Source organism: Pollachius pollachius, assembly GCF_949987615.1.
Source record: "Pollachius pollachius genome assembly, chromosome: 19".
In the NCBI taxonomy this organism is placed as follows: domain Eukaryota; kingdom Metazoa; phylum Chordata; class Actinopteri; order Gadiformes; family Gadidae; genus Pollachius; species Pollachius pollachius.
Genome location: NC_136952.1, coordinates 16,911,676 through 16,936,971, shown reverse-complemented (window position 1 = coordinate 16,936,971; position 25,296 = coordinate 16,911,676). Strand labels below are relative to the sequence as shown.

The window sequence follows — 25,296 nt, the reverse complement described above, 5'->3', positions numbered from 1 at the left end:
TGAGAATGTAATCATGAGTGATAGTATGAACTGTTTTAAGTCAAGACTGGAACGCTTCTGGCGTTACCAGCAGTATAAGATACCATGATTTTATCATTAAGTTGTTATTTAAGACCGGAAACAACAGTAATCGCGTCTCCATATTCCGTATGTATGGTATCAAGGTATGAAGCAGAACTATACATATTGGTCTCATCCGCATAAAAATTGAATTTTCGGAGAGGACACCGTTAACTCTTTGTCTTTAAGTCTTAAGGTTTTCCACAAGCAGATGTGGCTGTTTGGTTTTAAAGCAGAAAAAAATCATTCAACAGAAGTAAGGGGGCCCTCAAGATGACGAAACAGGCAGTTTAGCAGCATCAGGGTGGCATCCTCTTCACCTCTGTCAGCTCTGATCTAAAGAACCCTGAACAGCCTGCTTTATCACCTTCTCAAAAACCATCACAACGAAAGATGCAAGTCTTGCAGGTCTGAAATCAATAAGAGTCTTTGTGTTTTTACACTTCAACAATAGTTGAGTGTTCCCAGATTACTGGTATCTTTTGTAGCTGAAGAGGTTCCATAAAAACAATGTACAAAATATAATAAAACCATAAAAATAATAATAAAATTATGTTTATCAAACCTCAAGTAACACTCAAAATCCAGCTAGTATGTATCAGAGTTAAAACCATTGAGCCTAACAACCTTCTTCCACCTCTCATAACGCCAAGTAGTTGTTCATGCCGTTCCAGGCAGCTCTCGGTTTATTGCTTCTAAACTCTTTAGCTTTCTTCATTCCCTCTCCTTGGCTGCATTACCTCTATAAACAGTAGTCTTCCTTTGACTTATCAAAATATATTTTGAAACCAAGGATTATTATTAAGACTTTCACTTCCTTGGTAGGGATCACTGAGTCTTTACCAAACCCAATGTAGCTAGCCGTTAGGTCCGTCAGTAAATTTATATCGTCTGAGGCGTCCAAGAACACTGACCAGTCTGTGCACTCAAAGCAGCCCTGAAGGACTGAGGGTTGTACTCAGTCCAAACCTCCAGCCTTTGCTCACCACCTGCTCACGCTGCAACAGTCTTATGGTTTGAGGGTTACACCTCCAAGGTGTTTGGCGCACAGGTAGGCTGCAGTGCTGGTCCACACTGGGCTCAGGAAAGCTGCTGTACGGCTGGACCATAGTCGGCTCAGGGTAGCTGCTGTAGGGCTGGACCATAGTGGCCTCAGGGTAGCTGCTGTAGGGCTGGACCATAGTGGGCTCAGGGCAGCTGCTGTAGGGCTGGACCATAGTGGGCTCAGGGCAGCTGCTGTAGGGCTGGACCATAGTGGGCTCAGGGCAGCTGCTGTAGGGCTGGACCATAGTGGGCTCAGGGCTGGACCATAGTGGGCTCAGGGCAGCTGCTGTAGGGCTGGACCATAGTGGGCTCAGGGCAGCTGCTGTAGGGCTGGACCATAGTGGGCTCAGGGCTGGACCATAGTGGGCTCAGGGCAGCTGCTGTAGGGCTGGACCATAGTGGCCTCAGGGTAGCTGCTGTAGGGCTGGACCATAGTGGGCTCAGGGCAGCTGCTGTAGGGCTGGACCATAGTGGCCTCAGGGTAGCTGCTGTAGGGCTGGACCATAGTGGGCTCAGGGTAGCTGCTGTAGGGCTGGACCATAGTGGGCTCAGGGCTGGACCATAGTGGGCTCAGGGCAGCTGCTGCCTTTGGGGTGGTCCCCACTAGTTTTAGGGCAGCAACTCCCTTTGGGGTGGTCAACACTATTCTCAGGGCAGCAGCCCTTGGGGTGGTCCACACTAGTCTTAAGGCAGCAGCCTTTGGGGTGGTCAACACTAGTCTCAAAGCGGATGCCTTTGGGGTAGTCCAGGCTGCATTCAGGGCAGCATCTATTGTGGTGGTCCACAATGGGCTCAGGCCAGCAGCTGTTTTTATGGTCCACACTGGTCTCTGGCCAGCAGTTGCTGTTGGGCTGGTCCATGTATGAACCAGTTAGTCCAGGTCCCCATGGGCAAAGCAGCAACAGCAGAAGGACTTCAAAACCATCTTAAAGAACCTCTTTACTCTGCCCTGTTTCTGCTGCTTCTTCTTTGGGTTAACATCTGAAAATGACACCAAAACAGGAAATGTATGTTTTAGTTTAAAATACAAACATAGTAGACTAAGGCTTTGGACTTCTAACAAACCTAGTGGGGTGTCTGCTACGGCTGGCTTGACCTCCACAGTCTCCGTGGCAGCAGAGGAAGCGGTAGGCATTGATACAGTGCTGTTCAATTAAAAATCAAGAGAAAAGATGTTTAATATATCGTTATTCCATCAAAAAATCCTGATTAAAAACAGAGAATTAAGCAGTGCATGAGCCCAGAACCAAATAAATGTTGAAAGCATAATTTTAGGAAGCAACTCAATAGCAGATCTAGGAAGATGTGGAGAGTTAATGGCACACCTACCCTTTGCCATTGTCTATGGTGTCTACTGAGGCCTTCCTCTGTTCCTCTGACACAGAAGGTGTGTGGCTCACAGGTAGACTGCAGCGCTGGTCCACAATGGGCTCAGTGCAGCTGATGTAGGGCTGGACCATAGTGGGCTCAGGACTGCTGCTGTAGGGCTGGACCATAGTGGGCTCAGGACTGCTGCTGTAGGGCTGGTCCACAGTCGGCTCAGGACTGCTGCTGTAAGGCTGGACCATAGTGGCCTCAGGGCAGCTGCTGTCGGCCTGGATCTCTCTCCCAAGGCTGATGAAGGGATGCTCCAGCAGTGCGCGTGGTGTGATGCGCTGGTCACAATCCAGATGGAGCATCCTCTTCAACAGGTCCGTGAAGCTCGGCGGGATAGGATGGCCTGGCTCATATCCTACCTTCTGGTTTGAAGTGAAATGATTTAGAAGATGGGCCAAAACATGGCCACTGCCTTAAAGTCTACAACGTTACTGAATCAACACCTACCTCGACCACCTCCTCCAGGGAGATAAAAAAGAACGATCTGGGCCGGCGCCGCTTGAGCCCTATTCTCTTCATACTCTTCTTATACTCCCGTTGTGTCTGGAAAGTAGCCTCTGTTTTGGTAAGGTTATTTTGACCCCGTAGATAAAGTAAGACAGGTGGACAGACAGACACGTATATTGATACCTTGAGTCTCCAGACGGATCCTTTGGTGAAACACAAATGGCTTTTGATGCCTTGGTCTAGCATAGCATCAGGAAGCTCACCATGGGTATGTATGATGTATGCCCACTGAAACAGAACAAAACACATCCTTCCTGTTAGCCATCCACCACTGGATTATGTGTGAGATTATTATTATTGTTCAGGGCTTCAAAAATCTTTCCAATGATCCCCACAGACTCAGACTTGTAATTTGAACATTGTCTTAGTGTAAAAAGTTTTCGGTACATTGAAATACACCGTTTAAATACACCGACTTACCATATCATACTCGGTGTATCCGGGATAAAGGGGGTCGCCAATTAACAATTCAGCTGCCATGCAACCCAGGGACCACATATCAACCATGCCTGTATATGGCAGACAAAGTATGACCTCTGGGGATCTGATAAGAAAGAAAGATAGGAAATTGGAGCAACCATTCTAATCAGCAACCAATAGGAACCAACCAGGTCAGGGTGGCTGTCAGTTACCCACCTGTACCAGAGAGTCCCGAAGTTGTAGCCAATCATTGCCTGGGACAAATGGAGGGAACAGCCGAAGTCAATGATTTTGACTTGAGTGTCCTGTCCTGTCATCATGACGTTTTTAGGCTTCAGGTCCCCATGAATGATCCCAAGGGTGCCAAGGTGGTCAAGGGCTGAGGCCAGCTGAAAATCAATATTTGATGACAGTTACCGCCCTCCCCAAGTACAGCTGCAGTATTTTACCATTATGGCTGAACCGAGGTGAGTGAGTGCGGTTGGCCTCTGGAGCCGCCCCAAGCTTCACATGTTTAATGTGTGTTGCTAGCATGTTCCTTATATGGTGAGACACAGGCTGTGAGTCAAAGGAGAACTAGAGAGAACTGGTTAGCAGTTTAAGAGCGTACTGGAAGTACAGTAGATTTCAACATAAGAGAAAAATGCATGGGATGAGGTGATTACGTATGGATGATGTATGGACAGAATGGAGCATATATGCAGAGGTCTGGGGAGTGGTTTCTTGGTTATTTTGCAAACTAGCTCACGCTTTGTTCTAACTTGTTCGTGAGTGATCTTACGTCAGACTTCTCAAACTCTCTTATATTGTTAAAGTGTTAAATGCGGTTTACAGGGGTGCAAACTGGTGATGGCCAAAAAAGGTGACAACATTTTTTGTCCAATGTGTTCTCCACGCTGCCTTGAAGTGGAGCGAGCATTTCAGCAGATGGAGGGCGAATGACCCATCCTACTCGGCCTCTCATTGGCCAGAACCCATCGTTGAACATTTGGATGAGTCATAGACACGATTTTTGCAGATCTACACATTTCACGTGGGTGCACTAGGGTTAGTTAATTGAGTTAGAAGACTGCAAATTTTGCCGAAAGGTGACACGTTTGCACCCTAACCCACCACAGTACCAAAGAGCAAAGTGTGATGATTAAATCCAAAGTCTTATACGCATTCAGAAACACTCAAGAAATACAACAATGTATTGTGTTTCGAGCAACGACATTACATTTGTGTTGAGGTTGAGTTCCAACCTTACCTGTTCCACTATAGTTTTGATCTGCATCAACGGCAGACAGTGGTTGGCTGTCTGATGGGCGAAGTCTAGGAGAGACTGGTCCAGGAGCTCAAATACCAGACAGAAGTGGGGACCGTGTTTGAGGGCACCCATCCATCTCACAATCCCACACCTTTCCGGGTCCAGAGCTTGGAGGCACCTTGAGATGTGAATCTGAGGATAAAGAGCAGGTTAAAGAGATATTTTACAATGCGAAATCACATGAAAAACTAGTACCAAAAAGAAACACACACAATTCAAAAATGGGCATATTATTTTTAGCAATATGTATTTATTAACATTATTTATTAACTTATTAATGCTTTCTTTTACCTCTTGCCTAACCGACGCTAACACTGACGGGCGGTTCTTGATTATTTTAACAGCCACCTTTACATTGGTGGCTGTTTCAACACATCTGGCCACCTTCCCAAAGGTTCCTTCCCCAAGAATGTCTTCAACCAGGTAGGAGGAAGACTTTGTGGTAATCAGGTCTCCTTTGGACACAGAGAATGATTGACCTGAGAGAGAGAGAGAGAGAGAGAGAGAGAGAGAGAGAGAGAGAGAGAGAGAGAGAGAGAGAGAGAGAGAGAGAGAGAGAGAGAGAGAGAGGGAGAGAGAGAGAGAGGGAGAGGGAGAGGGAGAGAGAGGACAAGCCTACATTGACATGAAATCAACATCCACAGATTGGTTTGTAATTGTTGTAAAGAAATTGTAGAAATAGCTAACTAGCTAATTTATTTATTATTGTAGGCTACGTCGGGCCGTTAACAGTATGTGCCTTCGTGTTTCACTCCCGTCTTAAAAAGTCAATATATCATTACGGGATAGCACTAAAATGGTTGTAGGAGGTTCTTCCAAGGGAACCTACATTTCGACGATTTGTTTCTTAGCAGCGCTACCATCAGGCGACAAAAAGACTAATGTTCAATGGGTAGACGAGCTACCTGCTGTGAGGGAATAACCTCAAATGTAATGTAAATGAGGGTCACCCCTCAATTGATCTCTCGAGTATAAATAAAGCTTAAATACAACATACAAATTGACCTACTACTGAAGCTCGTATCAAAATTGAACGTGCGTCTTTCTCTGAACTGAGGGTGGCGGTGTTGAGCCGAAGAGCTCTCGGAAGACCCGAAGCATTCACAGCGGTACACCAAAAATATACTGCTCTGCGGAGCTGGGAACTCACCGTCCATGTTCTCACTACAACAACGTCGAAAAGTTGATTTGCAAATATCTCTCTTTTCAAAAAAGCTGCTCTCTCTCTTGCTATTGCACGTAATGTCCAACACCTTATATATTTTCTCTGCGCAACACAAGATATTGCTAGGAACAAATTGTGACGTCATACTTGGAAAAACATCATTCTAAATGCATGTTGATTGGTTGCTATGTGTGTTAATAGGGACGTTTAAGTCACAAGAAACATACCATCTACAGAAAGAACTCCCAACTGAGGAACTGACAGACAACAGGACTACATAATAATGAAGAGCTATGAGGAAGGACATTAACTATTTTCTTTCCGATTGACTAATGTTCAACTGTTTATTCATCATTGAATGGTGGGAATCATGCGCATTACAGACATTTACCCATGTTATATATATATATATATATATATATATATATATACTGTCCATAGATATATAAAAACTGACTAGATTGAGGACTTTTCCAAGTCAAAATGGGCTGAAGATTTCTTTATTTTTAAGCAATCTTCAGCGGGTTGGTTTCTGACATACATCAGGCGTGTTTTCATAAGTCATTGAAACATACATACATTTTCTCTGCGAATTGCAGCAAGAAGAGAAACCTAAACTTCATCTCATGTGAACATTGTTTTATTGGGCGCCCAATAATGACATGAATGTTTAATCACCCTAGAGCAGAACCACCTTGCACAACTTATTTATTGTACTATCTCGCTGGAGCTGAAGTGTGTGGACTTCGGCAACTTGATGCTGCCTTGGTTTATGGAATCTGGATACCTTCAGTAATATCAATTGATTCCTTTCGTTTGAGCATCCATACGAAGCACAAAAATCTTTGCAATATAACGTTATAAACTAGTTATAATGTATATGTAGCCGTTATATATATATATATATATATATATATATATATATATATATATATATATATATATATATTTATATATATATGTGTATATGATATGTTACAACGTGCTGTTAGACCCTATGTAACCCCATCCCACCTCAATGGATTTCCAAATATATGAATTCTCGCGAGATGATGTAATGACGAGATCTGCTGGTCCATCTGTATGGATTTGCTTTTGTCAACAGAGAGTTTTCACTACAGCATTGTAATGCGACAACTTGGACAAATGTCATTTTGGAAATCGCCTCATATGCTCGGTATTATCCTGGTCGTTTTCACCGGAAGGCTACAAATACGTATCTGACTCATTACACTTTCAAAATGGTAAGTTATTTAGCTATCCACCAGACTACCATGTAGTTACAACGAGATGGAGATTCCCTACCAGTTGTTATTGTACTTACATTTACATTTAGGGCATTTAGCAGACGCTTTTATCCAAAGCGACTTACAATAAGTACATTTGTCATAAGAAGTGAAACAATATATATCGCTGTCAGTACAGTTGTACTGTTGCACCAAGTTGTGTAAAAGTGAACTAACCAATGGTGAACGAATTCTGAGCTCATCCAAGATATTGATGTCAATTATTTTAGTCTATGTGTAGCAACCCTGTAAAAGGGGTGAAATGATCATTAAATGAATGAATACTCAGACGACGCTGTGTCTCTTCTCCATAACATGAGTTGATCTGAAGAGCAAACACACTGCGCCCCCTACAGACCGGATGCAGACCAGAGCAATTGGTCGCCGGCTCACCAAAACACACTGATCACAGGATGATAGATTAATCATGTACTGTTTTAGACCATAGAATCCTGTAAACTGTTAGAAAACGAAGTCACAATGATACACAAAACAGGGAGATACCGAGAATGGCCCATGACCAAAATAAACACATCAAATAAATACCTTTGACCCAAAACAATAGCTTGTAAACCGTTTTTTGCATCAATCAACACTACCATACAAATCAAAATATATTCAGCCTACTACATATGCTTCTTTCTGATGGCATGTTTCAAGCTAACAACAGTTATGAATGTTTTGTTCTCCAGATAGTAAACACCATATAGCAGTAAGGTTTTATGAGTTTGTAGATAAGTTAAACAATAGAAACATGGCCTCTTTGCCATTTCCGCCAAAGCCAAGACAGAGCGAAGGTTCACCTGGTAAATAAAAACCTGTAGGTGTGGCTTCGCCCACCTCCAATATAAACTGTTTTCTTACCTGTGTTCTGGAGATGCTTCATGAACCACCTACAGAGTGCAAGCTTGCTTACCTTGTGACCCTGAATAAACCACGTGTTGAACACTCTACGAGGTAAACCAAGCCCGAAATGACGATTCCTCAAAGGATCAAACCAGGTTTTCATCAATATCTGTCTTTGTCATGTATTTTGGTCGACTCCTCTCCCCAGACATATCCCGTCCAGTGGATAAACATCCCAGTGCGGACCGCCCTGGCAATCTGGCATCAGTGGACCACCAGGACTGAGGTGGCTGTGGGTTTCATTCCCATTCTGTCTTTATACTTTCCAATCTATTCTACTGACACTATGTTTGAAGTAGAGGGCATCATGTTTATAACTAGCTAACATAGATGTTAAGCGAGGAGTATTGGTTTGGTTTAAACTATACTCTTCCTCTTTTCCCTTTGCCTGCTCTATACTATACTATATTAGTTTTTCAACAATTAGCAAAATTGTTAAATTATTTGTGTGTGGAAAAAAAAGCATTGGCCTTTAAAAGCACTTTAATAATTGAACTCTACATGTTTGAACTCTTCCCCGGTCTATACATATTCCTAACCCCAACAGTAAGGTTTAGTCTGGTTTAAGCCATGTCCCTCTTGCTGAGGGAGAGCCAGTAGCTTGACTGTGCGGACATCGGGGCTGAAACCCAATAACCTTCGGCACCTCACCACCTCACCACTCTGCCCTCTTTCTCTACAGGTGCCAGAGTTGTCCAAGGTCTCCGTGCTGATGAGGCAGAGGAACAAGGTGGAGAACACCTTGCGAGCCATGCAACACGCCGGACCAGGGACCCTCCAGGTACACAGGCCTGCGTGTGCTTTCAGTAAACAGTTAAACCACCAATCCCAGTATTCCCTTTACTGTTGCCGTACTGTAAATTTATGCACGGTATTGTATTGAAGGTGGACAAGCTGACATTTTCTGTCGTTTCTGGGTTCAACAAGAATCTTATTGAAACCAGTGCTGTACTGGAACGTTGATGTCATTGAAACCTGTTCTGTACTCTAACGATGATGTCTTTCAAACCAGTGCTTGTCCTGTAGCTTGTTTATAAAATATACAGGTTTATAAAATGTAGCTCCACAAGGTGTAACGAGTCGGTGTAGGTAAGGATCTTGGACTTATGTATCTAAAATTGTGTATATTTGATTTGAAATAGCTACGTGGAGACCTGGCGTAATATGGTCCCAGTTATATGATAAAAGTACCGGTTGTTACTCCTACTTGTTGCCTACCTTCTACTGGAGCTAATGCTATACTTGACCTGCACCATCGCACGTTACAAGCTGTGATGACATTTTGAACCAGTGTAGACCTGTAATGACCCCTGTGCCCCTCAGGTGATCTCAGACTTTGACATGACCCTCAGCAGGTTTGCCCACCACGGGAAGAGAGTCCCCACCACCCACAGTGAGTAGACCACAGTGAGATAATTGATATTAATTATTATTTTTATTTTATTTTTTTATCACGAGCAGGATTCGATCACGCTCTTTGATACAAAAGTATAATGTTTAGGGCCCCTGCAGGTGGTGTTACACCACCAAGACAACCTTAAAACACCTAGTTTGTGTAATTATAATAAGCCACATTACTATTGATGGAACATTTGGGCTGGGGCTTGTTTAAGACATCTGGTTACTTGTTCTCACAGCTTTTTACGATTTATCTGACCGTCCAGACATAGAGCGGCCGACTATAACAGTTAAATTAACCCTGACCCTAACCACAGACATTTAATGTCGTCTATAATGTCTCTCGTAGATCTACGTTTTTGTTTAATGAAGTATCGCATATTGTACTCTTACAACTGTACAAAAAGTTCTGTGTAGTCATGTTCTTTAGACTGTGAATACATTTATTTACTTTGCAAGTAATTCTGGGACATTGATTTTCCTTCATATCCTTCATATAACTTTTTTTGCAAGTATGGAGGTGAAATAGGTGCAAAATTGCATTCACAATGGTCTTAAAAGTCTTAAATTGAACTTGTTGAAACCTGTAGAAACCCTGTGATGTCTCTGTGTACCTCCCAGATATCCTGGACCACAGACTTCTCATCGATGAAGACTGCGCCTGCAATGTAAGCACTATTTGTGAGGCCTATGCATGCAGTACTATCATTTAAATAAGTAACTATCAGAAACCAATGTGATGGAAAATGACATCACCATGCAAATATTTAGGCAGTGTGATACTGTGTGTGTTAAGGACAACCTTATCTTCTCTGATGAGCACTAAGGGTTGACATGTCACGTGACCCATATAATCAGACAACGACTTATATACCTTTTTTTCCACAGAAACATAGATAACCACAAACATCTGGACCTCAAAGTTGAATAAACTTGTTGATTATAGATCATACCAATCTATGCTTATGACAAAACTGAAGAAGATAGAAACTTTATGTGAGACAGGCAGGTATGCTTTGGTGTTCTTGCGTGACCACCAAATAAAAGGTAAAACAGAAGATTAACCAAACATAAAATGGATAATCTACAGGTTTAAAACCTACGGAAAGAGGCGGAGCATCAAAAAGCTCTTCATATTGATTTCTTGCTTCACACATAACTGAAAGACCACCAGTTAAAATGACAAATGCAGTATTCTCAGTATTCTCAGTATTCAGTTTTCTCTTGAACATGGATTATGATCTGTTATCTGCAGGTTTATCACATACAGCAGTCTCAACCTTGTCCTGCAAGACTTTATTTCTCTCATTAAATATCATAGTATATATTTTCCTTGTGAGGGCCCACAGTGTTTTTATAGCTGCTGCAATAGCAGCGTCATATACTTCTACTAGCACGTTTCTAATGTTGTGTTTACCCCCCTGCGTCCAGATGAGGAAGCTGTTGAACATCTACTACCCCATAGAGATCGACCCCAGCTTGACCTCGGAGCAAAAAATACCACTCATGGTGGAATGGTAGGAAACCGATCAATCAGAACCAGTATCCGTTGATTTTCAATGCATACATTTGTGTGCGTTTGAAAGTGTTTGAAATGACAGGCTTTTACATGTTATTACCAAATTGATCATAGCCCCCTACTGCACCATGTTTGATAGTGATTATTGCCTTACTGTAGAAATACTGTAGAAAAATACATTAAATGGTGTTCTGCTTAAGAAGAATAACAAACGCATGATGATACTGATGGTGGCATGGTGGCTCATGAATTGCTTTAGACTAAATTTAGAAAGCATAAATAAGTTAGTAATTAGGTTGGAACATTTCAATTACATTTAGGGCATTTATCAGCCGCTTTTATCATAAGCGACGTACAATAATTACATTTGTCAGAAGAAAGAGAAACAAAAATATATCACTGTCGGTACAGGAACATTTCAAGTAAAAACTTTGAAATGTTGGGTTTGCTAGTCATGGTTTGCAGCGTGTATGTATCGTTCAGTTAATTTGCCTCACAGATTTCTGTCAAAAAGGTACGCAAAGAAATCCTTCAACTAAAGTTATAGATTGAATTTTATGAACCATTCCGCCCCTAATAGCAATATATGGTAGAAACACAACAAGTGACTTTATAATAGACAGCAGGCTACATATGTGATTGTTTATCACAGATAAACAGTATTATGAAACCCACATTCGATGGCTACAAATCGCAGACTGAAACAGCTGAATACCATGCACGTGTACATCAGTACCATGCAAGTGTACATCAGTACTGCGCACATGCAAATCAGTACCGTGCACATCAACATCGTGTATGCTTGCACCTAAAACACACCTCAGCTGGGCTGCTGGTTGAAATCTATGGGTAAACCCTCTCAAAGTTGACCATACTACATAGATGTACCTGTCAGAAATGTAAACCGTGTCCTCCTCTTCCCCTCTCCAGGTGGACAAAGGTCCATCACCTGTTGATCCAGCAGAAGATCCAGAGAGACATGCTGGCCCAAGCGGTCCAGGAGTCTGGTGTTATTCTCAGGTACTTGAAACACATACACACAAACACCCACACGCATGGACATACAGTTTAACAATTCCCTTCAGTACATCATCTATGAAACAAAACAAGGATCTATCCTATATGATAAACTTCCTTCATCCCTCAAAAAGGAGATTAAATGTCTCCATCAAAGTTAAGAAAGTGACAGGTGGTGTGTGTTTGTGTGTGTGTGTGTGTGTGTGTGTGTCTCCAGGGAGGGCTACGAGGTGTTCTTTGACCGCCTGGCTGAGCTCCAGGTCCCTCTGCTCATCTTCTCGGCGGGAGTGGGGGACATTTTGGAGGAGGTGGTCCGTCAGAGCCAGGTGTTCCACCCCAATGTCCACGTCATCTCCAACTACATGGACTTTTACGGCAACGTAAGATGAGGGCCACACCCCCTTCGGGCCCGCATGTGTGGTTTTTATTTGAGGCATAACCCCCCCTTGTAAATTATTTGTAATGCGTATTATTGAATATGATTGATGTATTATTTTGACCCACGGTGCGTGAGTCTTACAGTATTTTCATGTGGAAGAGCCTGGGAGGATTTGTATTGTGTAGTGGGCGAAGGTGTTGGACTAGCAGGAAGGCACTGGGTTCAATCCCAAAATGTTCACAAAGCCTAAAATGTAGGCATCCGTAAGCAAAATGCCCCACCCTCCACTGTGCTCTTTGGGCTCTATTTGGTTGCTTTAGATACAATATCCTAAATATTAAAAGTATTTCTTTAGTGTGAACTGATCAATTGAACATTAAGAAAATCTTCCAAACAAAACAAACCATGCAGGGGATAAGCCCTGAAGCGCCCCAGGTTTGATACCGATCTGTGCTAGATTTACATAAACATTTAGGGCCTTTAGCAGATGCTTTTATCCAAGCAACTTACAATAGGTACATTTGTCAGAATGTACTTATTGTATGCACTCACATTTAGGGCATTTAGCAGACGCTTCATCCAAAGCTACTTACAACACGTACATTTGTCAGAAGAAGAGAAACAATATATTGCTGTCGGTACAGTAAGGATGTTCATAGAACCAGGTGCCAAGCACAAACAATCGCTGGATAACCCATTCCTGTATACAACAAAGATAGCTAGGATAAGATGCTACACAACGTACTAATTGAATAAGTATTATTTTTAAGTGTCGGGACGTACAACATACAATAAGTGCGTCGGAGGGCTGTAGAGTGTAGGTGACCTCTGAAATGCTACATGTCCATTCCTTCCCTCTCTGTCAACTCTCAAATCTATTACACTAGCTATGCACCTTTTGTTCATGCATCTCCTAAGATATACCATCTCTTTCCCGGGGGCTCAGGGTGTTCTGCGGGGCTTCAAAGGTCCTCTGATCCACACCTTCAACAAGCGTGAGGGGGCTCTGCTGCACGCCGCCCCCCTCCCAGAGCTCCGGGAGCGGCCCAACGTGCTGCTGCTGGGGGACTCCCTGGGGGACCTGGCCATGGCCGACGGGGTGGCCCGGCCCCACAACCTGCTCACCATGGGCTTCCTCAACGACCAGGTCTGGCTCAAGGAGAAGAACCCACACTATTACAATATTGGCCTATGGTTTTTGCGTATTTTTATTGTTTGTGCTAGTACCGTTTTACTTGTGCTGTGACACCCTGTGTGGGTTTTCTAATCTGCAGCAGGAAGGCCTCTTACTGGGCCCTAGCTTTCTAAATGCAATGTAAAACCGTTAAAGAAATTATATTTCAACAAACATTTGGACGCCTTACCCTGACTCAAACTGGCTACTTTAGTCAGTGTTTAAAGTAGACTATGCAAACACAAACAAATGTGTGTTTTAACACACGCATGACGTGTGTGTGTGTTGTACCTGGTGTCTGATGTCAATGTCTGTAGAGCTGGCGATATGGCCCTTGATTATTTTCAAAAAAACGGACAATTTTGGATTAAACCATTTTTTCTGTTTTTCTCTCAAAAAAGACCAAACTATATGATCCATCATTTGCAGCATGTTGATGAGCCCCTTCCCTAGTTTGCTTCCTCCACAGTGGCTCAGGACCACTGTTCAAACCATGTGTTTGTTGGGTTTTGTTTAGGTCGAGGAGAGGACAGAGTCGTACGTGGAGGCTTTCGACATTGTTCTGGTTAAGGACGAGACGATGGAGGTACCCAATGCTGTGCTGAAGTTCATCACCTCTGGGAAAGATGCCAAGTGACCATGCAACATATGGGAAATACAACTACCTGTTTACAGTGCAAGACACACTTGTCACATGACACATGGATCTGTTTCACTTCACTTGCCGATGGATGGACAATATTTATGCTGTAAACACACGTCGAATCAGCGTGGCATCTCGTCGGGTACCTCAGACCAGATCATGGTGACTATTGGGAGTGTTCACATGTGTACTGTACGTCTGGTTAGTAGTGTACATCTCAGGTGACCGACAGCTGTCTCAGATTCTATCTAGTGACAACAGAACTTTTATTTTTAACACAAGGTTTGTGTTGATGCTTTTTGTGCAGCACATAAATATGAATAAGCTTTTATTTTGTAAATATTTTTCAAAATATTTGTAGTCTGCACGAGGTCTCTATCACTTTTGTTGAAAAAAGGTCTGCTTTGTGGTAAATGGGTTTTATTTTATGTGCATGATTTCAATGTATGATAGTAACCAAAGTGATGGGTGCTGTTATCTTGGGTGTAAGAGAATTTTAAATTATTGCATGTTTGACCATGCAAGGTGTTACTCAATGCTACCTCTACCTGAGAAGGTTAGTGCCAGCAGCCTGTTTACAGTATATACTGCACCCAATGCAGTTAAACAACATGGGAGGCACTCAAAAATATTCATTGTTTACATTGTATACTTGCAAATTAATGCCCTCTCCTGGATTACGGGAATCCAGGAGGGCATTTCACAGGGCAAGGATTAAAATGGTAAAGGAATTTTTTTGCCTGTGTGTTCAATACGAATGACAGTTTGACATTTTTATTTTTAAACATTCAGCTGACTAGGGTGTGAGTAGTGTGTTGATTTAAAATACTTTGACAGCAAAGACTGGAAACAAAACTAAAATGGTAATGTAGGCCTATTTTCATCTTTTAACTGTCAAATCAATTACTAATTTCTAGGGATATTATATTATTTTACAATTCTGCTTGTAGTATAATTTGGGATCCGTAATATGAAAGTATTGCTTATCTGTATTCTCCATTAGAAGCTTCTATGATAAAGAAAAAGTTTAAATCCAATCTTGTGTGAGCTGGGATGTTATGGGAAGCATTAAGTCACTCTTATCTCTCAAGAATCATAATGTTAGCCTGTGGACTAAACGTAACATAATTCGATATCTTCAAAGATACTGGCAGTTATCGGACAGTGGAGAGTATAGATCATAAATTAAAATAAAAAGAGACTACGCCATTTTTCTTAAAAACATTTTAACATTACAAACGTCACGGACGATAACAATAGGGGCTTGTTCGGTAGATTAATTTAAGTCAATGCACTTACTTAAAACTCTGTTTCAAACACAACCAATCACATAAACACAGAAATAAAAAAAGTTTCCAAAATAATTATTTTAAATATTTTCTCTCGTTATTAAAAAGAAAACTTTCAAATGTGTTGCTTTAATGATGCTAAATGGATAATCTTGAAGTAAAAGTCAGTCATAAAATGTTTCAAAGGTGTTTGGCTTTGTCCCTGAGAGAGGATGCTCACATTTCATTGTCCGTCCGTTTGTTCTTTCTGATATTTCTTCTGTTTGCTTGTTCTTTCTGATATTTCTTCTGTTTGCTTTTTCTTTGCGATCTTTCTTCTGTTTGCTTGTTGTTTCTGATCTTTCTTCTGTTTGCTTGTTCTTTGCGATCTTACTTCTGTATGCTTGTTCTTTCTGATACATCTTCTGTTTGCTTGTTCTTTCTGATATATCTTCTGTTTGATTGTTTTTTCCGATCTTTCTTCTGTTTGTTCTTTCCGATCTTTTTGTTACACTTTTCGGTATATTTGTTGTCTGTTTCCACGCATCACAGCTCTGTGTGTTGGGCGGCCTCTCGCTCCTGGTCCTCCTCCACCTTCAGCTTCAGCTCGTCGGGGGTGATCAGCCCGTCGTGGTTCCTGTCCTGGTTCTTGAACATGTCGGCGATGATCTCCTCTGGGTCCATGCCAGGCTTCATGCGACCTTTGCCCTCTGCCACCTGCAGCTTGATGAACTCTCCGAACTGAAATAGAAAACCATAAGGACCATGTGAAAAGGGGCTTCCTTGTTTTCCGATAACCGCATGCATTCCCAGGAATATGTGAGTGATGTGATTTGCCCCTGAATGTCTGGTATAAATCCTGAATGAATTAACTTGTTGAGCACAACATTAACACTGCCAGGGTTTACGGTTCAATTCCCACGGGAGCTGACCATCCCAAGTTAGACTACCTCTAGGTAACAATCTCCACTAAATGGCTTGTCCTTGTATCTACATATTCGCCAACTCGTCCATGGTAACTTTTGCGTCATCTCAAGACAGGTGAACTGTCATTACTTTATATGGACAAATGTTTACCTACGGTTATAGCAACGATCAGATCCAGATGGTTTAGTCCAGCGATTTTCAAAAGGTGAGGCGCGCCTTCCCTGGGGGCGCCAAAGAGCCACAGGGGAGGCGCGACACACAACACGCAAAGAAAAGATACACATCTGTATGCAGCTCTATTGATATCGGTAATTGTGCGTGCTTGTATTAGTTTTAAAATGCATCGTTTCCTTGTCCCAAGTCACCAGAAGTCAGCATTAAGGGAGGAGAAAAAACGTAGGAAATATGATCCTGAATGCATTTCTGGTTCTGTGGAGAGCGAGTTCCCCCAGATCTCCAAAAATGCTATGAATGTCCTAATCCCCTTCACCTCAACCTACTTGTTTGAGTGTGGGTTTTCCGCACTGACCCTGATTAAAAACAAATACAGATCAAGGCTGCAGGTGGAGGACGACTTGCGTTTATTTCTCTCTGCAGTGCAGCCCCGCATCGAACACCTCTGCCATCAAAAGCGAGGCCTTATTGTTATCACTGATATGGACGATTAAATTGACGGTCAAAGTTGTGTCTTGAATTACCAAATTGGTTGGGCCATAGGGTTGATGCTGCTCGTAGTGCAAATGATGTGAGTATGGCGCATTTTGTTTGTGGTTTAAATCTGTGGTTTTATGTGGCTGAAATCATTAACAAATTTGATGAAAATATGTGAATCTGTTCGATTTCATAACATGTCGTTGTCGTTCATTGATCCGAGAGCTGTCCATTGTGCTGATTTCTTTCGAGACGATATGCAACTCCTTCAAATGTGCGCGTAAGGCCCAGACACACAGCGCCGATTTCAGCCGTCGGGTGTCGTCGGTTGTAGCTTTGTTTTGTTGACTTGTGGATAGGCCTACTGATGTTCAGTGATTTTAAAAGTAGCCTCAATTAGGCCTGCATGAAGTTGGAAATTATTTGCTGTTGCAAAGAATCGTTTATGAATGCACTTATAAAAAAGTTGTGGAAATAAAATGTCTTCAAATACAATATTAAAAAACATTTACATTTGATTAGTTATTGAAAGTCATCATTGTCTAGAACAGACAAAAGATGGCATTTACTGAAGAGGCGTGTTAGGTCAGGCTGACGGGAATATATTTTTTTTTTTTGGGGGGGGGGGGGGGGGGGGGGCTCGGCTGTCCTTACCTACTCTAAGGGGAGGCTCACATTCACCCACTCAAGGAAAACAACGCTATCATCAGACAGAGATGGATTCACTCACCTCCTCCTCAGGCACCTCCTTGTTCTTGTTCATGTCCAGGGAGTCAAACAGCTCCTTGGGGCTTTCTCCCAGCCAGACGAAGAGGTAGCCGGGGGGGACACCCTTCGCCAGATTTATCAGCTCCAACTCAAACACCAACACCGCGCTGCCAGGCACTCCGGTGGCTGACAGAGAGCGAGAGACAGAGACAGACAGAGAGACAGAGAGAGATACAGAGAGAGAGACAGAGAGAGACAGAAACAGATCAGAAGTCATCTTCTTGTTTCATTTCTTAACAGTTAACAGTCAAAACATGGTTTATTTTGGTAAACAAAAAGCAGGACTGCAATTTGCACCCATTAGTCAGGAACTGCAGTTCAGAAAGTTTGGTCTCACCTCCTTTCTCTCCATGTCCAAGGTGAGGGGGTACGGTGACCACCCTCTTCTCCCCGACACACATGCCCCTCAGGCCCTGGTCCAGGCCGTCGATCACCTTGTCGGCTCCCAGCAGCGCCTCCTGGTGGTTCTCGTAGTTCCCTCTGTTGGACAAGGGAAGAAAATAAGCTTTTGATCTCCTCATATAGGCATGGAGAGGCCAGTTACTTAGGAGATGTGTCCAAAGGTATTTCCAGTGAATACCCATAGCGGTCGTTAGGGAGCAGGTAGGGCTTGGGTGCGTCTTGCTCTAGGATGCCGAACCAAGGTGGACATTGGGGATTGAACCATTGGTACCTTTGGGCTGAGAGTCAATTCGCCTTCTTTGGCTTGCTGCCCTTTATCTATACTTCAGAATTGTTTTACCGAATACTTTAAGAGAACATACTGAGTGTTTTGTAATACAGCTACGACTAAGATGCCAGGACTCCCTTGTAAAAGAGATTTCAATATCTCAATGGGACTTCACCTTGTTAAATAAAGGAAAAATAAATAAATAGAAAAGACGATTAGGACGCATAATTAAAATCGTAATGACTCTATAAACCTTTGCTACACTACACAATACTTTGTCCAACTTTACTTTGTCCATACTTTGACTTTCCCGGAACGGCTGTAGGCTTTGGGCTTCACAGCTAAATATTGAATTTAAACTGAATTTAAAGAGGTGGGGACAGGGTCGGTGTACCGAGCGCGGTGCAGGGACTTACGAGGCGAACAGCAGGGTGCCGTCCATGAGGGAGCAGTTGTAGTGGTAGTGGATGAGGTCGTCCGCGTCGCTGGTCTCGTTGCAAATCTCTGGCTTGGAGATGATCTCCACGGTGATGTTGTCCTTGGGGTTGTGGAAGTCGATGATGTCCACGTCAAAGACCAGCACGGCAGAGCCGGGGATGTCCTTGCCTGGAGAGAACCCCCACCACCACAAGAGCAAGGATTGTTATTTCAATGGCCGGGCATTAGGGCAATGGTGGCATCAGTGTAATGATGTGGCAGTCATCGTTGAAGATGACGAAGTTAATGCGAATATACAGATGAAGTATGCCTTGACTAAGAAGGCGAAGGCTTGAAACCCTAAAGCTTACAATGCTAAAGCCAAGGATGCTAAAGGAAAAAAAGGCTAAGATAACTCAAGCTAAGAATGGTAAGGCTAAAGGCAATGAACACCAAAGCCGACATAACTACAGCTAAAGACTAACAATACTACCGCTAACAATGCTAAGCAAAAGACCCTAAAGCTTAGAAATGCTTTTGCTAATAGTAGATCATAGAGGTACCCATGCTTTAGGGCTAAAGAGTTCAAAGACAGTGCTTGGATGGTCTTCTGTGCAGGACTCACCGGCTCCTTGTTCGCCGTACGCGAGGTGTGGGGGGATGATGACCCTCCTGGTCTCGCCCACACACACGTCGAGGAGCCCCTGGTCCATGCCAGTAATGACGTAGCCCATGCCGATGTAGGTGTTGTAGGTGGTGTTCCTCTGGTAGCTGCACACAGTTTAACAGTGATAAGCAAGAGGGACACAAATGAGAAGCTAAATAAAAGGAAAACTGTCTGTTGACTGCCCCATTTTGGTTTAAGGATCAGATTTGCACATACAATACAAAAAACTGGATGCAGCTCAATTTCCTCAAAATCAACAGTGACAAAACTGAACTGCTCCTAAATGCCTCCCAGTCCAACATCAGCAGAATCAACAACCCCCCTCTCACCACTGATAGCACTACTGTTTTCCCTTCCTCCCAGGCACGCAACCTCTGTGTGATCCTGGATCCAGCCCACTCCCTCGAACCTCATATCCAATAAGTCGTTAAAACTGCTTTCTACCACCTTCAGGCCCTCCCTCACACGCTCTGCTGCTGAGACACTGATCCACGCCTTCACATCCTCCCGTCTGGACTACAACTCACTCCTCTATGCCGGCATCATTGCCAACTTCATCAATAAACTCCAACTGGTCCAGAATGCAACTCACACCAAACCCTGGCACCACAACATCACCCCTGTCCCTAAGGACCTCCACTGACTTCCTGTTTCCCACCGAATAAACTTCAAAACCCTGGTCCTACAAAGCCCTTCACTTACTGGTTCCCCCTATCTGACCTCCTCTCTCCCTACCCCTCTCGGACTGTCCCTCAGATCCACCTCAGGCGGCCTCATCACCTTCGGAATACCCTCCCCCGAGACATCAGAAACCCTTCCGTTTACAAATCCCGTCTCTAGACCCATCTATTCTCTACCGCATTCTCTTAACCCCCCTTCCCCCATCCAGCCCTGGGTGCTTGTGCTGTCTGCATGTTGTCTGTTTTACAACCACTCATTGTAAAGCGTCTTTGAGTTTTTGAAAAGCGCTATATAAACCTAATTTATTAGGGCTTTACCTATTAATGACTTGGATTTTGTACTTCAGCATTTCTCACAGAATAACAAGGAATGTAACTGCCATGGAGGTAAAAGAACCAGAATAATAATAATACCCCATTTATAAAAGTAACTAAATCCAAAAGGAAGCAAACCAACCTCTTAAAGATAGAGTACGCTATTTTTAGAATAAAAAGTAAAGAGTAAAATCCATTTTGAATATAATATAAACTCCCCCCCGCCTTTCAGGCCTCCTCCAAAGCCACTCCCTTAAAACACATTTACATTTACATTTAGGGCATTTAGCAGACGCTTTTATCCAAAGCGACTTACAATAAGTGCATTTGTTACAATAAGTACATTTGTCATAAGAAGTGAAACAATATATCGCTGTCGGTACAGTAAAGACGTTCATAGAACCAAGTGCAAGTATTACAATCGCTAGGCTAACCCATTCCCCGTGTAAAGCAGCGATAGCAGCTACTGTAGATGCTAAACAATTAAGTACCTTGTACTAAAACACGTGACAACAGGCAGCCGGGCTGCTCTGCAGGATAGACAGGGATGCCATCCATTCATTCAAGTCGGGCCAAATGATTGGACAGGCTTATTACAAGCCTGCAACATCTACAGATAACCCTACATGTTCTTTTATTTTGTCAGGGCATTTGATTTATTGATTGCTGGCAGGATGTAGAGAAGATTTGGCTGATGTGTTCATTCTAAGTCACTTCTTTATTTAGAAGTGATTTATTTACATACATTTTTCGTAAAGTATGAAGAGGTTTGGAGCAGAGAGGGGTTAGGGTTAATGTTACTCAGGGTTAAGGTGACCTAGAGGAAGACCGCTAGCCTATACATGTTAAAATTCACAGTGGTATGTTTAAAGCCATGGCGACCAGTGTACCTGGCTTCAAAGTGGTAGATCTAAAGCCATGACGACCAGTGTACCTGGCTTCAAAGTGGTATATCTAAAGCCATGACGACCTTTGTACCTGGTTTCATAGTGGTATATCTAAAGCCATGACGGCCAGTGTACCTGGTTTCATAGTGGTATATCTAAAGCCATGTTGACAGTGTACCTGGTGTCGAAGGTGACCCCATTCAGGAAGGTTCCGTTGTAGTGGTAGCGCATGTAGTCTCCGACCACCGACTTGCGCATGCAGGACTCAGGAACCACCTGGTTCTCAACCGTGATGTTGTCCTTGGCATTGTGGATGTCCACCAGCAGGATGCTATAGATCAGGGTGGCCTGGGACGGCACCTCCTGGCCTGGTAACACCAACGGCGAGGACATCCACATTGTTTTTTATTATTTACGTGACAACACTGCTGAAAGAATACATACTTATGTATGTATTCTTTCGTCGCTTAAGTAATTCTCTAAATACTTTAACACTGACTGTTATATACTACTTATATAAGGGTTAATAACGATGTTGCATATTTGAATTCAATATGTTCATCATCACATTACTCTACTCCTCATCACCCCCCTCTCTCTCCCCTATGTTGACTGTCTCTCTACCCTCCGACAAAATAAAACATTTACTTTGCAGCAATGATTGGCTCCAAAGCAGTGAATTCAGGTCCATTTCATAAAGGAGCAGGCACGGGTTAGGACACGTGCTCCAGAATGCCTACAGGTTACACTGACCACCCCCTCCCACCCCTCCTAGGCACTTATTGTTGTGCGTCCTGGCACTTAATGTACGTACACTTATTGTATGGTGTTCGTCCTGGAAATTAATGTGTGCACTTATTGCATGTTTTACGTCCTGGCACTTTAAAATAGTACTTAATGTGTGGCATCTTATCCTAGCTATCTTTGTTGCATACAGGGAATTGGTTAACCTATCGATTGTTGGTGCTAGGCACTTGTTTCTATGAACATCCTTACTTTACCGACAGCGATATATTGTTTCTCCTTATTCTGAGAAATGTACTTATTGTAAGTTGCTTATCATAAAAGCGTCTGCTAAAGGCCCTAAATATACGCTACGGACATTTGAGGGATCCGACCAAACACAGCCCCTCCTCATGAACCTACCCAGTCCCTTCTCTCCGTAGCCTTTGAAGGGGGGGATGACGATGGTGCGGATCTCTCCCACACACATGCCCAGCAGGCCCTCATCCAGGCCCTTGATCAGCCAGCCCTCGCCCACCAGGGAGTCGTGGGTCTGCTCGCGGGCGTAGCTGAGGTGGGGCTCATACAAGCGCAAAGTAAAACACACTTCACACTACGCTGGACCAAAGACCTGTTAACACAGTCTGAGACACACAGAGAAGATGTTTTACTTGACATTGGCATTTTTCACATAATGTGAGGTTAAAGTTTAATAAGTTTGATTAGTAATTATGTTTTTGAGAATATGTAAAACAGCTAAAGTCATCAAATAGTATGTAATATATGCCAGCGCGTGAGTTCACCTGGAGTCAAAGAGTGTGCCGTCGAGCAGCGTGCCGTTGAAGTGGTAGCGAGCAAAGTCGGTGCGCATGATGGAGCGCCGGCAGTCTTTGGGGGTGGAGATGGTTTTGGTGACCACCATGTCAGCGTTGTTCCACAGGTCCAACAGATGAAGGTCAAACACCAGGGTGGCATCTGGAGGTACCACATCACCTACAAGAAAAAACGTTCATATTCAATCCAAGCCACTAATGTGAGAATAATAGAGACTAATGTGAGTATGCAGATTTAAGTGGTTTCTAGCATGGAATAAATGTAATGTTATATATATATGAGGGGATGAATTCCCCCCCCCACCATTATTGAGGGGAAGGGGGGGGGGGGGATTTCAGTTAGTTGCTATTTGCAACCTCGCCACTAGATGCCACTAAATCAAACACAATTCCAGTGTCGGTTTTTACTGAAAAGCGTTTTTATTATTTATTATATAATTGTTGTCTTTGCAAACTTTTGCCATGTTTAATCAAGTCAGAGAACTTCCGTTAAATACATATTTCATCTGAGAAGGCTCTCTGGGTATAATAAAGGAAAACAAAATAAAATAAATAAATACTTCACACTACCCCTTTAAACTTCTTCCAAGTTTGAAATATTTGTATTTATTGAATAAGAACATAATTTATGGGGATGAAGGAAGAATGATGAATTAGTGACGTATAAATAAATACATGTCAATTAATAATAAATAAATACTACACTACACTTCCCCTTTAAACGTCAATGTTTTTTAATATTTTTATTTATTGAATGACAACAATTTATGTGGGGATGAAGGAAGCCTGATGAATAAGTCACGTTAGCGACCGGGTTACCTGCACCGGCAGCGCCATAGGCCAGGTGTGAAGGGACGGTGACTTTCCTGCGCTCGTTGATGCACATGCCAACGATCCCCTTCTCGATGCCTGCGATCAGACGGCCTTCCCCGATCAGTCCAACCTTAGGTTCTCCTTTTTGATGGCTGTGAAGTGGCAGGAAAGGAATATATAAATAAAAAGGACCGTGTGTAGCCCACTTCTGTAAAGATCCAAGTTCCACCTCCTCCTATTTTTTTTTTTCAAAATACAAATGGAAAAAAAGTGATGTCCTGGAGTGCCACATAAGCAAACCATGCCCCCGGGCTACAGTTAGTCAAATACTGCAATTAAAGGCAAATAAAGGTAATAGAATCAAATCGCAGCCCCATCTTTCATCTCTCGCACATCGCTTTACCATGAGTTTGCATTACATCCTATATGGTAACATTAGGGTAAACTTTAGGAATGGGCCAGATATATAGCCTACTTCATTAAACACCACGTTACAAAGGCCCATGCTGCATGGCACGTTGCCTTACCTTTTTAAGATTTAAGGTTTTATCCTTTCATTGTAAAGAAAGACAGGAAGGTATAAGAGAGAGAGAGGGAGAGAGAGAGAGGGGGGAAAGGCACGCAGCAGAGGACCACGGGCAGGAATCGATACCCGGGTCGCTGCGGTAAGGACTGGGCCTTAACGGTACGCACTCTACATGGTGAACCACCGGTTGACTTACCTTGAGTCGAACGTTTTCCCGTCGAGCAGAGTCACGTTGTAGTGATACCGAACATGATCTCCATTCTTCACCTCTCTGGGACACGCCGCCGGCGTTGAATACCTCTCCACGACTACATCTCCGACGGGACTGGGGTTGCACTCCACGCAAAACATCGCATTGAGCACCAAAATCAAAACGCACACGGCGAACATGTTGCAATATAAATATAAAACCAAATTTAAAACAAAACCTACTAAATTTAAATGAGTTTAGAGTTGCATCGATGGCGTGGGGGGCAGTGCCGGATAACTACGCAGGCACCTCGGGAAAGTCGGCTGCAGACTGTGCGGAGGAGCAGTGGGTCGGGCTAAAGGGGGAGCAGTGAGTCGGGCTGGAGGGGGAGCGGTGGGTCGGGCTGAGGGGCTGGAGGAATGTTGTAGACGTGGACAGTCTGCGGGATGCTGCCTGCAGCCTGCAGAGTGTCGGAGAGCGTCGCTGCAGAGCTCAGCGGCCGACTGCAGGCGTCCGCTGCTCCACACACCTCCTCGGTAAACAAACCCTATGCTTGGCCAGCATTGATTAGGTGAGCGCTGCATGCAGCGCTCACCTATGTTCTTCTTAGCTTTTATTCTTTCTCTCTTTCCTCCTTTATTATTCTCTACAAACTTTGGGACCCTAGGCTACTCCTTCCACTCCTTCCCTCCTTTATATATATACACACACACACATATCCATTGTGAGAAATAATGTTTTAAAAGTATAATATATT

General features: G+C 43.2%; 2 protein-coding genes across 3 annotated transcripts; one reads left to right on the top strand and one right to left on the bottom strand.

Moving 5' to 3' along the window:
• Window positions 1-6,977: 6,977 nt before the first annotated feature.
• Window positions 6,978-14,935, top strand: LOC307089900 (cytosolic 5'-nucleotidase 3-like). 2 transcript variants are annotated; one of them, XM_079756377.1, is made up of 10 exons: window positions 6,978-7,126; window positions 8,223-8,300; window positions 8,757-8,855; window positions 9,398-9,467; window positions 10,094-10,140; window positions 10,904-10,989; window positions 11,922-12,011; window positions 12,226-12,388; window positions 13,334-13,534; window positions 14,079-14,935. In XM_079756377.1, the coding sequence occupies exons 1-10, from the start codon at window positions 7,124-7,126 to the stop codon at window positions 14,196-14,198; spliced, it is 957 nt and encodes a 318-aa protein (XP_079612503.1). In that variant the 5' UTR covers window positions 6,978-7,123; the 3' UTR covers window positions 14,199-14,935. The 2 variants fall into 2 exon arrangements, with proteins under 2 accessions (XP_079612503.1, XP_079612502.1); XM_079756376.1 differs by having other exon boundaries at window positions 8,223-8,306.
• A 478-nt stretch (window positions 14,936-15,413) lies between these two features.
• Window positions 15,414-24,857, bottom strand: fkbp10b (FKBP prolyl isomerase 10b). Its single transcript, XM_079756375.1, has 10 exons — window positions 24,546-24,857; window positions 23,830-23,975; window positions 22,981-23,170; window positions 22,601-22,746; window positions 21,633-21,822; window positions 19,531-19,676; window positions 18,905-19,094; window positions 18,156-18,298; window positions 17,781-17,944; window positions 15,414-16,213 (listed from the first exon to the last, which is right to left on the bottom strand). Exons 1-10 carry the CDS (start codon window positions 24,737-24,739, stop codon window positions 16,019-16,021), a joined length of 1,704 nt encoding a protein of 567 aa, XP_079612501.1. The 5' UTR covers window positions 24,740-24,857; the 3' UTR covers window positions 15,414-16,018.
• Window positions 24,858-25,296: the final 439 nt, after the last annotated feature.